Source organism: Cricetulus griseus, chromosome 6 (assembly GCF_003668045.3).
Source record: "Cricetulus griseus strain 17A/GY chromosome 6, alternate assembly CriGri-PICRH-1.0, whole genome shotgun sequence".
NCBI classification, from domain to species: Eukaryota; Metazoa; Chordata; class Mammalia; order Rodentia; family Cricetidae; genus Cricetulus; species Cricetulus griseus.
Genome location: NC_048599.1, coordinates 58,352,258 through 58,366,807, shown reverse-complemented (window position 1 = coordinate 58,366,807; position 14,550 = coordinate 58,352,258). Strand labels below are relative to the sequence as shown.

Below are 14,550 nucleotides of genomic sequence, written 5' to 3'. Positions count from 1 at the left end.
AAGTCCAGGAATAAATCCTAGGTGATGTTTAGGTTCCACATGGAATAAACAGTAGTCTAGGAAGCAAACAGTCTGAGAGCCGGAATGATAACAGACTGGGAGTGAAAACAAGGATGTGCATGTGGATAAACGGGCTCTTCCTCCTTCTCGTCACTTTGTGTCAACAATCTGGATGCTGTCACTGAGGCAAAGGAGGTGCCAAAGAGTGAACTAGCTCAGAATTTACCAACCCAGTTCAGAAAAATCCACACATTCTTTTATTGGCAAAAACATTTGTAGGAATTACAGGTAGCTGTTACTTGATCTCAATAAAATTATTATAAATATATCTGAGTATTTTTATTCCTGATTGATAAGCATTCAGTCCTTCATACCAAGAAAAGCTATAATTCAGTAAATAAACCTAATTGCTCCTAAAGGTTTTCTGCTATGTTTAAACTAAGACACATCTAAAGGATCTCCATATGGAGTGGTATAAAACAGTTACTTCAAAACCAGTTAATTACCTAGTTGTCAACATTCTTGTTGACTCTGGAGCACAGAACACTCCAACAAGGGGCAGGAGGCAAGGAGTACAATGTCCTGACTTATAGGGTCACTGCTACTGTCTGCCAGATTCCTCAGGGGCATCTAACTTGTAAGGCTGCCTCTAACCTAAGAGTGGGTTGGACATGCTTTCCATCAAACCCAGCACTGTAAAATACAAAGTATCACTCAGAAACCTCACACATCTTCTCTCACTGTGACTGGCCTAGAGAAGAGGAATGACTGCAAAACACTCACATCACCCTCATAACTACACTTGCCCTTCACCCAGTACAGAATAAAGACACTGGGCTTATAATGAATGCAGTGAGAGAATTAACATGGATGTGTAGAGCTGCAGGCAAGGGGAGGCACATGACTGAACCCCAGTTTCAAAAGTCCCTATATCTGCTCTTACCACTAAAGTATCTGACCCTTTCCTGAATGTATATACTGGGCACTAGGCTGCCTGGTCCTTAAATCTATGAACTCTGGTCCTCACTACTCTGGGTAATGGGCATGAGGACTGCCAGTGTAACATGAAGCCAGCTCTCTAGTTCGGGTCCATCCTGTCGAATGTGACCTGCAGCAGAGTAGCATAGTGCTCAACTGCCTCCTTACGATCTGCTTGTCCCAAGCTAAAGGAAGACACTGAGTTTTCAGGAGTCAGTACTTCCTCCTGGGTGTGCTCATCAGTCAGCGTACACACACACACACACACACACACACACACACACACACACACACACACACACACACACACACACGTACCCACACACACACACACACACACACACAACTCCTCCTCCCCCTCCTCCCATAGTTACCATTTCTTCCCAGCAGGCCCTCTGCAGATGCCCAACGCGTACAATAGTGGGCTGGCTTCCACACATCTTAGGCTGTCAGCAAATGCTGGAAACAGCCACTCTTCTGAGCCTGTTCTCCCAATGTGACACTGTCAGTGATTTTTACCCTGCTCCTCAGCTCTCAAACTTGGTCACACATCTGCCCGGCAAACGGGAAAAATTCTCATGACTGCTTTCAAGGCTGCTTTCCCAGAGGTGGGAGGGTGAGGAGTCAGGTTTAAATTAAATAATAAATCCCAAATGACTAACAGGGTTTATAGTGACATACAGCAAGGGTTTAGCATACCATGGCTGTTACATTGTTACAAATACTCACTTCATGTAGTCTCCTTTATTGCATGAGAGAGTAAGTCACAAGGCTTGTTGAGGGTTAACCCATCAATTGCAAAAAGGAAAATGGAGAGTGGGGATGATACATTGGTACTCCATTTCCTCTATCACAGGCAAATCATCTGCAAGGAGTCAGACACCTACCAATAAAGTCATCATGGAATGTTTTTAATGTCTATGGAGTCACAGTTGATAAGTACTTCATTGGCTGTGCTGACCTTAAATGCTAGCAAAGGGCTGCACTCCAAGCTGGACAGAAGGACACTAGTCTGAACACATGTGAGACGTGTAAAATTGTTGAAGTTGAAGCAGATTTAAGATACTATATAATCTTTGTAGTTAATTGTAAGCCTGCCTGACAACAATCCCTGGATCTCTGGAAAAGGAATTGGGCCATACCACTTCAACTGCACTGGATCCAACTTACTCCGTTTCAACTGATACTCCGACCAGAGATTCGAGTACTGACTTCAATCAAGTTGAGGATTTCAACCTAGATCTTCAATCAAGCAAATCCCATCTAATATGGACTGGAGAAAACCCATTAGAGACTTTCACTATACTAACATTTTCTTTCCACAGAACCCCACAAGGCTACCATCATTACATTTCAGCAGGAAGTAACTTGGAAGATGCTATGCCCTCGTACCCCATTATTGTCTATTAGGGTGGTGTAATCCTAGTTAGGAATAACTTTCCTATTGTTTAGGGTTGGGATTGGAAGGAGGTGTTCAGGTTGGACACCCCTTTCAGATGACTTTAGGGCTTAGCTGGAATAGACATAGTTAGGATGTGTAATAGCAGATTATTGTATCTTCTTGTATTTCACCTTTATGATTGTTAATTTTGGATGTTTTACTCTATTAAGCTTTAATCCTCTTTTAGACTAAAAGGGGACTTGTAGGGAGATACCGTAACCACGCCTCCTAAGGGCTGGCTATAGGTGTGCTTAACCACGCCTGTTAAGGCATGGTCAGGGGATGTTCAGGATGATGTGGGGGGTTCTTAAGGTGTGGCAGACACGTGGGAGCTCTCTCTCTCTCTCTGGCCTCCCTAGCTTGCTGCCTCTGGGCACACTCTGGGTTGCACTTGGCTGGTATTATTTGAATAAAGATATCTTAACCTACAAGCTCATGTCACAGTTAATATATTAAACATATCAGTTGAGTGGTTCCAACCACCAACTAGGTCCCCAACACCATGTGCCAACGGGCTAGGGATCCCCCTGGCTACAGTCCACAACACTGTTGTTTAGAGTGCAAGGTCCTTCCCCACAGTTGCTATGCCCTTGAGAATGGCAGGGACCAGCTGGTGGGCTTGGGCCATGTGTGCTATTTCTGTGCATAGGATATGAGTGTACAGTAAGTCAGACCAGGATGTGAGTCAGATCATATCAAGTGTTGAAAGAAACTGATCTTCAAAGCATACTAGAAGCATCATGCCAAGCTTCAGCACCACCAGGGAGGAGCTGTAGTGTGAAAGATACTTGCAATTACTATAAAAAGGAGAAATGCTAAGAATATGGAAGGTGAGCATTGTCCAAAGGCTTGCCAATGGGGAAAAAAGGGAGGATAAGGTAGAAGCCACACCCCACAGGCCCTAAAATTTTGTGGTAAAAAGATTTATCAGAGTCACATATTTCTCCAGGATACTTAAGCCAAACATGTAGAAGCAGTAAATTGGGATAGCTCAGAAAAACTGTAGCATTTGTTTTTTCCCAAAACACAACATGTCACCAGCCTTTCAGGTTAGTGGTTCCAAACTGGTGTGTGTGTGTGTGTGTGTGTGAGTGTGCACGCGCTCGCATGCACATGCTTGTTCACAAATGTGCATGTTCATGCATACCCACGTATATGGCAATCAGAAGATAACTTTGGTTGTCATTTCTAAGGTGCTATCCACATTGTTTTTTGAGCCAGGGTATCACTGGCCTGAGATACATAAGACCCTGTCCCAAAAGAAACAAAACAAAAATCATCTATGGGTACTGACTGAGTTACAAAGCTCTTCTAAAAACAAAGAAACAAACCTGCAGTACTCTTTCTGTTTTGTTTTAAAGATTTTATTTATTTATTATGTATACCACGTTCTGCTTCCATGTATATCTGCACACCAGAAGAGGGCACCAGATCTCATTACAGATGGTTGTGAGCCACCATGTGGTTGCTGGGAATTGAACTCATGACCTTGGAAGAGCAGTCAGTGCTTTTAACCTCTGAGCCATCTTTCCACCCCTTGTAATACTCTTTGCAAGAATGAAAAAGTGTTAACACTGTGACAGCCACGTTATTCTTTAACTAAAATACATATGTTCCTTTCATTAAGCCCATGGAGACCATTATGGCAAAATGTCAGTTGTAAAAAATGTGTTTGGTCATTGCATTTGCATTAGAAATTATTTTGATATGTAGGAAGAACTGTTGTGACAATGTGAGTTTCTTCACACCCTTACTTGTTTGAATTCTTTGCAATAGCTGTTATTTGTATAATAGAAAACAACAACAAAGCTCTTGACCAGTGTAAGCCTGAATTTTGTTGTTTTGATTTTTTCTTTTCCTCTCTAATCATCAGATTCTGTGAAGATTCGAGGTAGCTAATGGCACTGTCAAGCATCCGTTTGAGAATCAGCAAAGAACCACAGGATGAGCCTTGGGAAGGCCTAGTTCAGGCAGACCCCAATCTCTGCGAGTCCACAAAATGCCAAAGGAAGGAGGGTCGCTGGCCACAGAAGCCCTTTCAATGCCAGCAAGCAGCTTGCCTGGGCTGAGCAACTACACTTTTGCTTCCTGGACTGTGAGAAATTCACTCTGGTCACACTCATGGCTGACTCCAGACTGGCCACCACTCAAGTCTGGCATGCATGGTTTCCCTGACTTGCTGTGCAAAGGGCTGTGAAGCTATTAGCAGCAAGTGCCAGCTAGGGTGGGATGTGGTTGGGCTTGCTTGACACACTTCACAACCATAACCTTGGGATCCAGCCTGAACTCTTTCGGTCAGGCATTTCTTCCCTATGCTGCTGTCCTAGGATCTATCCCATGATAGTTTTCTCTGGAAGTTGGGCCAAAAGGCAGCAGTGTACCCACTAAAACCACAATGCCCAGGTCTGGAACAACTGTCAATTACCATGGCCTTGCCTGTCAAGGCCAATGGAACCCATGTCATTGTACACGAACTTTCTCATATTCCTACAGATGGGCTCTTTCCACATCAGTTTCCTTTGAGTAATCCTTACTCATCCTTCAGATCCTGGTTCAAACGTCACTGCCTCAGGGGTGCCTCTTCCCACACTCCTACAGGCCAGGCTCCCTCATACCTTGATATTGGGCTGCAGTTCACGGTGTTTCACCCAATCCTCATTTAGTTCTATGACAACATGAAGGAAGTCTGCTTCATTTTTAGTTCCTCAAGGGCAGGAACCATGCCTATCTCTGCTGTGTTCTCATGCACAGGATAGTGTCTGCCTAGTAAAAGCTGCCTCACGGCAAGATGTTTCAAGGGCTCCTGGGGTGAAATACATAGCAGTGTGAGGAATGTCACACATCTAAGAGACAGTTACCAAGGGGTATTCCCCTTATGGATGCTGGATATTTACCTGAGTTTGGTACTAGCTAAAATGGCAGATGCTATGATACCTCCTCCCTTGTTTCTTGGGGCTTCTTTGGCTGCCTAGGATACTATGGGAGGCCCTGAGCTGTGGCTGTCTTGGAGGGTGGAAAGAACGGGACAGGAGCAGAAATGCTCTACTCATCGTTGAGGGGCCTCAGACAGCTCTGAAGAGGGTGGGTGGGGGCAGCCAGGGCACTGACCTCGGCTAATGCGCTGCTTCTCCCCAGACAGGATGCCGGGGCTGTCGATGATGCTGATGCTCTTCAGAACCTGGTTGGGCAGCTGCGAGCACATGAATCTGGAAGAGACAGAACAAAGTTGGGGCCAGAAACTGGACTTTACAGAAGTCTCTTAACTGTGGGGCTCCTTGAATTCTACTCACTGATGACTGTAAGTGGATGTGGAGGAGACAGACAGAGGCTAAAGATGCCTATGAAATGGACTGTAAAGCAGGGTCTTGGAGGAAATTGATGGCAACTTCACTGGAACCACAGAATAGACGCCATTCCAGACAGGTGTGGGAGACAGGCTGCAACCAATTGCTACCTGCCACTCGATCCCTTATTGTTAGCTACGGATTTAGCTAATATTTACTAAACACTTGGATGCTTTACAAACACCACCTACTTTGATCCCTAAATTAACATCCTTCTATCAGTCTCAGAGAGGTAAAGTAGCTGAAGTACTGGGCCTTACACTCAGTCTGACTCCTACTCGCAGGGGCCTCCTGTCCACCTCCTGTCCAGGCATCCTAAGTGTCTAATGCCTCCTTTAGGATGCATTGCTAGGTCAGAGTATCTGAGTCTGCCCTATACTGTTCTGCAGGCTGCCAGAGGCCCTAGAGCCCATATCCCTTTCTGATGCCCCAATGACCCAGCATCTAGTCAAAGGCCCCAATGCTTCAAGTTCAGCAACGGGCAGGTACCTCTAGGTAATATCACCCCTCAAATGCTTAGGAGAACAGGTGAGGGGACACAGTCAGCAGACTGAGGGTCTTCAAGCCTCTTTCCTGGTCCCTTTTCCTGGTCCATTTCATAGGCATCTTTAGCCTCTGTCTGCCTCCTCCTTCTGACCATGGTCCCTGTTGCTTGGCTTCCAGTCATCTGCCCTAACAAGGAAGCACAGTGAGATGGAAGGAAAATTTTGAGCTGTGCTCTAGCAGACTTGGGCTCAGGGTCTGTTCAGCTTTGTCAGTAATCTTCTATGAGACCTTAGACAAAGGCCTTTCCCTGCGGGCCTCAGTTTCCTTGTATGTAAAGAGAGACAAGGACACTAGAATCTGACGTGTCCTTGGGAGCTTTTCCATTGTGGACCAATGAGTAATAGCAGGAAGCACTTTGTTTCTTCCACCCCAGGCAAAGAGCCTGGTTTAAATCTTTGTTAGTTGTGTGTATGTTTAAAGGGGGAAACAGTGCCTCTCCTTTTCCTGTTTTAAAAGTGCCTAACTTCTGTATCTGTGTGGGCAGAGGCTTGAAAACACTTGGGAACAGCTCAATTCTTCCATTCAGTGGGAATGGTGGGGATTACTCAGAAAGTAAGTATGCTGGGAATGCAGGACAAGCAGGCCTCACAGCCATGGCCTGAGGAGCCCTGTGGGCAGGGGAGGGCACCCAGGCCCAAGGTGCTATTGCTGATATCCATAACAACTGTCCTTTAGGGGACTCAGGACTAGGTAGTCACACACATTTTTTTCTTCTTCTTCTTCTGTATTTACAAATCAGCCCAAGAGGTGAAGGAAAAGCAACTTTCTAAAGCATGGATTAGTTATGCCATCATGGGGTCTTGCAATAATGTGTGGCTGGCAGGAGACTGCAAGCTAGTACCCCTAAGTCAGATGAGTGGAACTCAGTGCATAAAGTTGAAAATCTCCATAATGTTAAAAATAAAGCCAAATACATGTAAGAGTAAACCTTTCATTTATCTTTTTCTCTGGCCCTTCTTGTACCCTAAGCCCAACTGCTCAACATGAGCAGAGCAAGTATGTAATCAGAGTACACAGGGACCACTAATCACTGTTTGTTAAGTTCCCAGAGAGAAGTGAGGGAGAAACAGAGTTCTCACACCATTTCTTGTTAGTCTATCCTGAAACAGGTGGAGATGTTGAACATACTATAACTCTGTGAAACTATTTTACACAAACTGTTCCCACAAGGAGGCTGATAATTCTCTAAAACCACAAGCTCACACTTAGTATCAATTTTTCCAAAACACAAAATCCTAGATTTTAGTGTGAGGCTAACAGAAGGACTTAAAAATTCCCACAGTGTTTACCCCTAGAATATACAGCAAGAGCATGTCAATAGCTCCCAGGTCAGGAGTGTGAGGCACAGAGTAAGAGGCAATACTGTTGATCTATCTCCACATGGCAGCAAGGACAATTGCCAAAAAATGGGGAGGGGTGTCTATCTGGGCTCCATGGGAACCAGAGAAGGGGGTACTGAGACCCTGTGTGCAAGACTGGACTCCATTCCATCAAAGAAACTGCATGGAGTGTGGCAGGGGCAGGAGGGTGGAAAGCAAAAGCAGGCACTGGGCCCTTAGGGTGCCACGGCAGGTACTGCCAGGTTAGGCATGTGGGCATGTTCCTAAAACCACATTCTACTGTAATCAGGAACTCCTAACATCACGATGACAATCGCCACTTACCTCTCCACCCTGAGAAAGGAGGTAAAAGGCAAGATTTGTCATGCCTCTAATAGCAGGACAGGTCTGGCAGTCCCCAGCTGCAGGTTTCTGCTGGGATATTTCCAGGCAGAGATCTGCTGTCCCAAGATGGATTTCCCATTCTTTGCCGGAGTGCCTAAATCAGTGCAGACATGTGGCCTTCTCTATTTCACACAAAAGGCAGGCATAGTGCAGAGAACCAGGGCCTTTCTCAGCTCTCATAGGTCTCTCCCACTGACCTGATGAATTTTGTTTCCCAAGGTAAAAGAAGAAAGAAATCAAGATCCTTCACTGGCTCCCCAACTTGATGTTACCTCCATGTCTAGGGAAAGTCAAGGACAGCAAAGGGGCAGAGTGTAAAGCAATGCCAGGGATCAGAAGGTCCTGAGCAGGTCACTGGTTCTGCTTCACAGGAACACAAGGAAGTAAGTGGATTAGGTTACTTAGAAATGCTTCCAAAAGCTAAAATTCCAACTTAATGATTAATATTAAAAAATTAATTTGGGCTGGCAAGACGGCTCTGTGGGTAAAGGTGCTTGCAGCCATTTCTGATGACCTGAGTTCAAGCCTCAAGACCTGCATGGTAGAAAAAGAAAACTGGTTCCTACAGATTATTCAGTGACTTCCACACATTCACAGTAGCAAGCAGACCACCCTCCCCTGCTAAATAAATATATACTTTTTTTTAAAAATTAAAAAACTAAATGGGTAGGCTAAGCATTGTGATTCACACCTGTAATCGAAGCACCTGGGAGACCTGGGAGGTAGAATGGGGACAATTGGGAGATAGGATTATTGTCAACTACGGAGTTTGAGGCCATGTGACCCAAATTTTTTTTCAAAACACAAAACAAAGCCAAAACAAACAAACAAACAACCCCCACCAAAACCAAACCAAAAAAACCCCCAAAAACCCCAAACTAGATATGTAAAGAATTGGCCAGCACCTTAATACTGATTTTGATTTTTCAATGGAACAATAAGGTTTGCAGTGATTATGATAAGAACACCAGTATGGTTCTAACCTCTGACCATGTGCCAGGCCTGCTCTACTTTATATATTCATGAATTAAATTCTTACTGCAATTGAGAGGCCTTACAGAAGGGCAGACTGGGGCTTGGTAGGGTCACATACTCTCACTTGTCATAACCCACTGGTGACAAGTAAAGGAGCTGAAATATAAGCAGGCGGTCCTGGGTGTGTCTTAACCATATGGTTACTACTGTTACTGCACACATTGGAAACACTGCTGAGTCTCTTTACCACACCCAGGGTAATATCCTGAAACAAAGGACTGATGCGCCACTGCCCTGGAGCTTCTATATTCAGCCTGTGTTCTACCTACGGTGCGGAGGGTTAGGTATTGGTGAACAAACAGCAAATATAGACTGAGCAATCTCACTTGCATAGGTCTCTAAGCCTGCTATGCAACTCTACCAGGTTTGTCATTCTGCTCAAGTTGTAACAGGAAGGGAGTAGAGCAATTTCAAAATACTTCCTTTGAGTGTTCCTGCTTTACCAGTGAGTGCAAACCCAGAGATTATATGATGTAAACAGAAAATCTACAAAAAGGCCCAGGCAACTAAATATCACAGTGTCCCACTGTAAATGGTTGGTCTAATTTTCTGGTGCCAGGAAAAAGTGATGTTCACATCTAGCCCACATAAATGCCCCTCTCTCAACTGCCATGGAGGAAAGCCAGAAGCAGTGTGCCAGCCTAGAAGGATCTGCTCAAACCTAGAGAAAATGATACTTTTCCTGAAATGGCAGAACCAAAATCATACAGGCATCGGTCAATCAGGAACAATGATTTGGGATCTGGAGAGATGGCTTGATGGTTAAGAGCTCTGTCTGCTCTACATAAGGACTTAGGTTTGAATCCAAGATCCCATATGGTGGCTATAACTCCAATTCCAGGGCATCTGAAGACCTCTTCTGGAGTCTTCTAGCACCAGGCACGAATGTGGTATACAAACACACATACAGACAAAACATCCATATATATAAAACAAAACAAAACAACAGTAATAAAAACTACACAGAGAAACCCTGTGTCTCGAAAAACCACAAAACAAACAAACAACAAAAACCCAATAGATTGTAGCTAGGCATGGTAGTGTACACTTTTAATCCCAGCACTCAGGAGGCAGAGGCAAGTAGATCTCTGGGTTCGAAGCTAGCCTGGTCTATAAAGGGAGTACAGGCTAGCCAGAGAGACATAGTGAGATCCCGTCTCAACAACAATAAAAACAAAAGAACAATGGTTTGTGACCCAGAATCACCTCAAGTTCTAAGGTGAAAGATAAATGGGAAAAACTTAAGCAATTATGGGCAAATGCATGCATGTGCTTATGTGTGCAGGAGAGAGAGAGAGAGAGAGAGAGAGAGAGAGAGAGAGAGAGAGAGAGAATAAATCTCTGTGAAAATCAGTCATTTAAAATTATACTAGATGCTAAAACTAAAAACAGTATCTGGGACTATTTGTATTTTTAAAATACTGCCATTTTTAGAAAAGTACACTGAGGGAAACCCATAGTATCTAATTTATATGCAGACTGCTGGAGGAAAATGTCAGGCCCCAATCCCTGATACTTCTGAACTGACTGAAGATACTGGTGCCTTTCAGGACTCACATGCAAGGTCCTGTGGGCAGTGTCTGTGCCTTCTCTGTGAAGTAAACTGCCTCCTGATACGTGCTGGAATATCAACTCCATGGCACAGCTCCAACACAGGGCTCTGGGACTTCTCTCAGATGAAACAGCTTGGTGGAGGGAGTTTGAGGCGGGCCTTGTTTCCACCAAACTCCTTTTTGTTCTAAACTTAACTCCCCCTGTACTGTTTAAGTATGCTGTTTCCTAATTCAAACCTGTCTTTTCAGGAATTCATCTCCATTTCTCTGAAATATATCAATCACCACTGATCCTTTAGTCTTTCAGCAATTGGCCTAGGGGACTCGGGTCCCCAAGGTTTGCTTAATAGGGAAGGTGGAGTCACCCTCCAGGCATCACCTGACTTTAAGTACCCCGTGAGGTATTTAATTCTTTTAAAGATGCCCTTGGGAGCAGTGGCTGAAATTATGAGTGGTCCCGTCATCAAGACCTAGGGAGAAAGCCCTACCAGAAAATAACTCTTTTCTTCCTATTATGTTTTGACCTAGTTTCCAGAAAAGTGTGTAATGCTAAGAGTTCCCGCCTTTGGCGCTAATCCTGCTGTATCCCAGAGGGCTGCTACAAACACACACACACACACACACACACACACACACACACACACACACACACACACACACAGAGTTTGAATGCCCTCCCCTAATTGATGCTCCTTATGCACTGTGTGATCAGCATTGTGGATTTCCTTGAGGCCCATCCTGTACTTGTGAACCTCACACGGGCACAGCTACCAGGACGGCTTGAAGGGCAGACTGGGGCACAGGATGGCAAATGGTAGGAAGAGGGAAACCTGAATTCTGCCTCTTCCAGATCACCTTTTCTTCAGCAAATCACTTCTTTGCTTTTAGCGTTCTTATTGTGAACTGGCCATTTGTTGTAAGACATTTGTTCACTGTGTGAAAATATATTGTTGTAATTGGTGTAATAAAAAGCTGAACAGCCAATACCTAGGCAGGAGGTATAGGTGGGATTTCCAGGGAGAGAAAGGAAGAGAAGTAGGAATCTAGGTGTGCAGAAGATGCCAGGAGACGTGGAGAGGAAACAGGAGGTACAGATGGAAGAGAGATAATGCCACAACACAGAACATAGATTAATATAAATGGGTTAATTTAAGTTATAAAAGACAGATAGGAACAAGTCTATGCTATGGCTGAGCTTTCATAATTAATAAAAAGTCGCCAAGTCATTATTTGGGAACTAGCTGGTAGGACAGAAAAAGACTTGTTACAGCCATTTTACTCTTTATTAATCCCACAAGCATAGTACTGATAAAATTATGTGAACTATAACTTGGTAGATAGTATCTTCGCCATTGTCTTTACCACGGAGCTATTCTGTAGTTAAATAGGAGTGGTAGTAGGCAGCACCACTGGGAAGCTCAGCACTGTGGTCTCCAGGATTGAGGCCAGATGATGTGGGTTCCAATCCCAACACTGCCACTAGGCTGAGTGACCCCAAAGACATTATCTCATCCTTGCTGTTCATCAGTCCTTCATCACTGCTTGGGGATAATGGTAGCAGTCGCATCATGCATCTTCATGAGGACTTACAAGTTAATATAGCTTTCCATGTTGCATGTACAAGTAAAGTTTGGGGCAGTGCTAGACACATGCTGTGTAGTTGTTTGCTTTCCCGTTATCCTGGACTCAATTAATACTCGAATGTATAATGCATTGATTATTTTCAGCACATTTTAAATTCTATGACAGTGAACCTTGCAGTCAAATCCTTCCTCTATAATTTTCTTCCATATTCATCTGTTCTAAGTTTGAGATTAAAAACAAATTTTTATTTTAGGAAAGTAAGTTATTTGACAAAGTAAAACAACCATTCGTCTTGCATATTCTCTTAAAAGTATGGACTTCGCCAAATGAGAATTTGAAAAAAAAAAGGAGGGCCAGGCGTTGGTGGTGCACGCCTTTAATCCCAGCATTTGGGAGGCAGAGGCAGGCGGATCTCTGTGAGTTCCAGGCCAGCCTGATATCCAGAGCGAGTGCCAGGATAGGCTCCAAAGCTACACAGAGAAACCCTGTCTCGAAAAACAAAAAAACAAAAAACAACAAAAAAAGGAGTCAGTTTATTTCTCTTTAAAGGCATGCCAGGCTAATAATAAAATAATGAAATAACAATAATAAACCACAAAAGAAAAGGCAAGAGCAATGAATGTTAGAATTTCAAAGCAACCTTCTAGGAGAAACGATACTGTACCTTGGGCCTCTAGATAGGCCAGGGATGGGATAAAGTCTGGTAATTGTTTGCCCCACATCCTGAGCTCCCAGAAAGTGCCTGTGTGTGTGTGTGTGTGTGTGTGTGTGTGCGCGCGCGCGCAATTTCCTCAGACTTGGTTCATTCACTTTGTCCTGAGACCCTCAAGACCTTGGGCTTTTCCCTGGGGTTTAACTTCTGTATAAGGAGAAACTGCCACCCATGGCAGCTCTGGAGTTAAGGCACAAGCCCAGAATCCACAGGGGAGGTCATCTGAACAGTGCTCTGTAAGTTACTGTTAGCAACAAGAATGAACTTTTCCATCTACATCATCTGCACACTTCTGCCTAATCCACCAAGTTTTCTTGCTACCCCTTGGATGCTCTCTTTGGTTTGGAACAGGAGCATCTGAAACCTTTAGAGGAGGAGCCTGCTCATAGAAGGGATCTTGGAGGCTGCCTGGGCTGCTGTCAGCACAGCCACTGTGCAAGTGTTCATTCCAGAGTTCCCAAGAATGGAGCCTCTGAGGCTCTGGACAGGCAGCAGTCAGAGGGAGGGGCTGTTCTTATTTTTAGGAACATCTAGAAAGGAGAAGTGCAGCTCATGTCTCCTGCTGTGTCTTAACGCCAGCCCTACTTCCTCTTCCTAAGCAGGCTGGAGTTGGTCCTCCACTTCTAGCTAATGGTTGGCTTCCCAGTCTTTAAAGCCAAAGAGGAAAAAGAGGGCTGTGAAGGAATGGCAGGAATAAAGAGAAAGGGGTTTTAAAAAGAAAATATACACATTTTAACAATATTAAATGTACCAACCATGAACTTAATTTTCTGAATAAGGCTGAAAGCACAGAAAAACAAAAGTAGAAATTGACAAACAGAATTATCTCAAACTAAAAATCCTCTGCACAGCAAAGGAAATAATCAACAGAGTGAAAAAAAACCACAACCTATATACTATAATGGGAAATAGACTATAGAAAAAAACTTAAAATTAAAGACAATAACTCCCAAAGAACCAGTAATCCAATAAAAATAGTCAAATGATCTCAAAAGAAATAAAAATGTCAGTTAAACACATGAAAAAATGCTCAATATCAGTAGCCATTAGGGAAATAAAAATCAAAACTACAATAAGATCCCACCTTACCCCAGTTAGAACAGATACTATTAGAAAATGCTGATGATGAAATAGAGAAAGGAACCTTTATACACTGTGGTGAATATCAGGTGGGGTAGCCACTACAGAAAACATACAACGTCTTCAAATAATTAAGAACTACCAATCACTCAGCTAGCTCAGTCCTGTGTATATAATATACTTGAAGAAAATGAAGTTGGATGCACAAGAGATATTTGCATAGCCATGCTTATTGTGGTACTATTTATAATAGCTAAGACATGAAAGCAGCTCAGGTGCTCACCAACAAAGAACAAGATAAGAAAATATGGTAGTTGGGCCTGTGGTATAGCTACAATTTCAGCTTCTAGAACATAGAGACAGGATGACATCAAGTTCAAGGCCTGTCTGGTCTACACAGTAAGTTCACGACCAGCCTGGGCAACACCTCCCCAACCCCCCCCCCAAAAAAAAAAAACAAGTAAAAAGAGGACTGGGTATATAGCTCAGAGGCAGAGCACATGGGAAGCCCTATATTCAATCCCTAGCCCTAGTACAAAAGAGAAGATGTGCT

General features: G+C 43.8%; 1 protein-coding gene across 1 annotated transcript in view; it reads right to left on the bottom strand.

Annotated features, from left to right (window-relative positions):
• Ehd4 (EH domain containing 4) overlaps window positions 1-14,550 on the bottom strand; it is a 71,895-nt gene that overhangs the window by 38,114 nt on the left and 19,231 nt on the right. Inside the window, exon 3 of the mRNA XM_027422135.2 lies at window positions 5,528-5,625. Coding sequence (XP_027277936.1) covers window positions 5,528-5,625 — 98 coding nt within the window. The remainder of the gene's footprint in view (window positions 1-5,527; window positions 5,626-14,550) is intronic.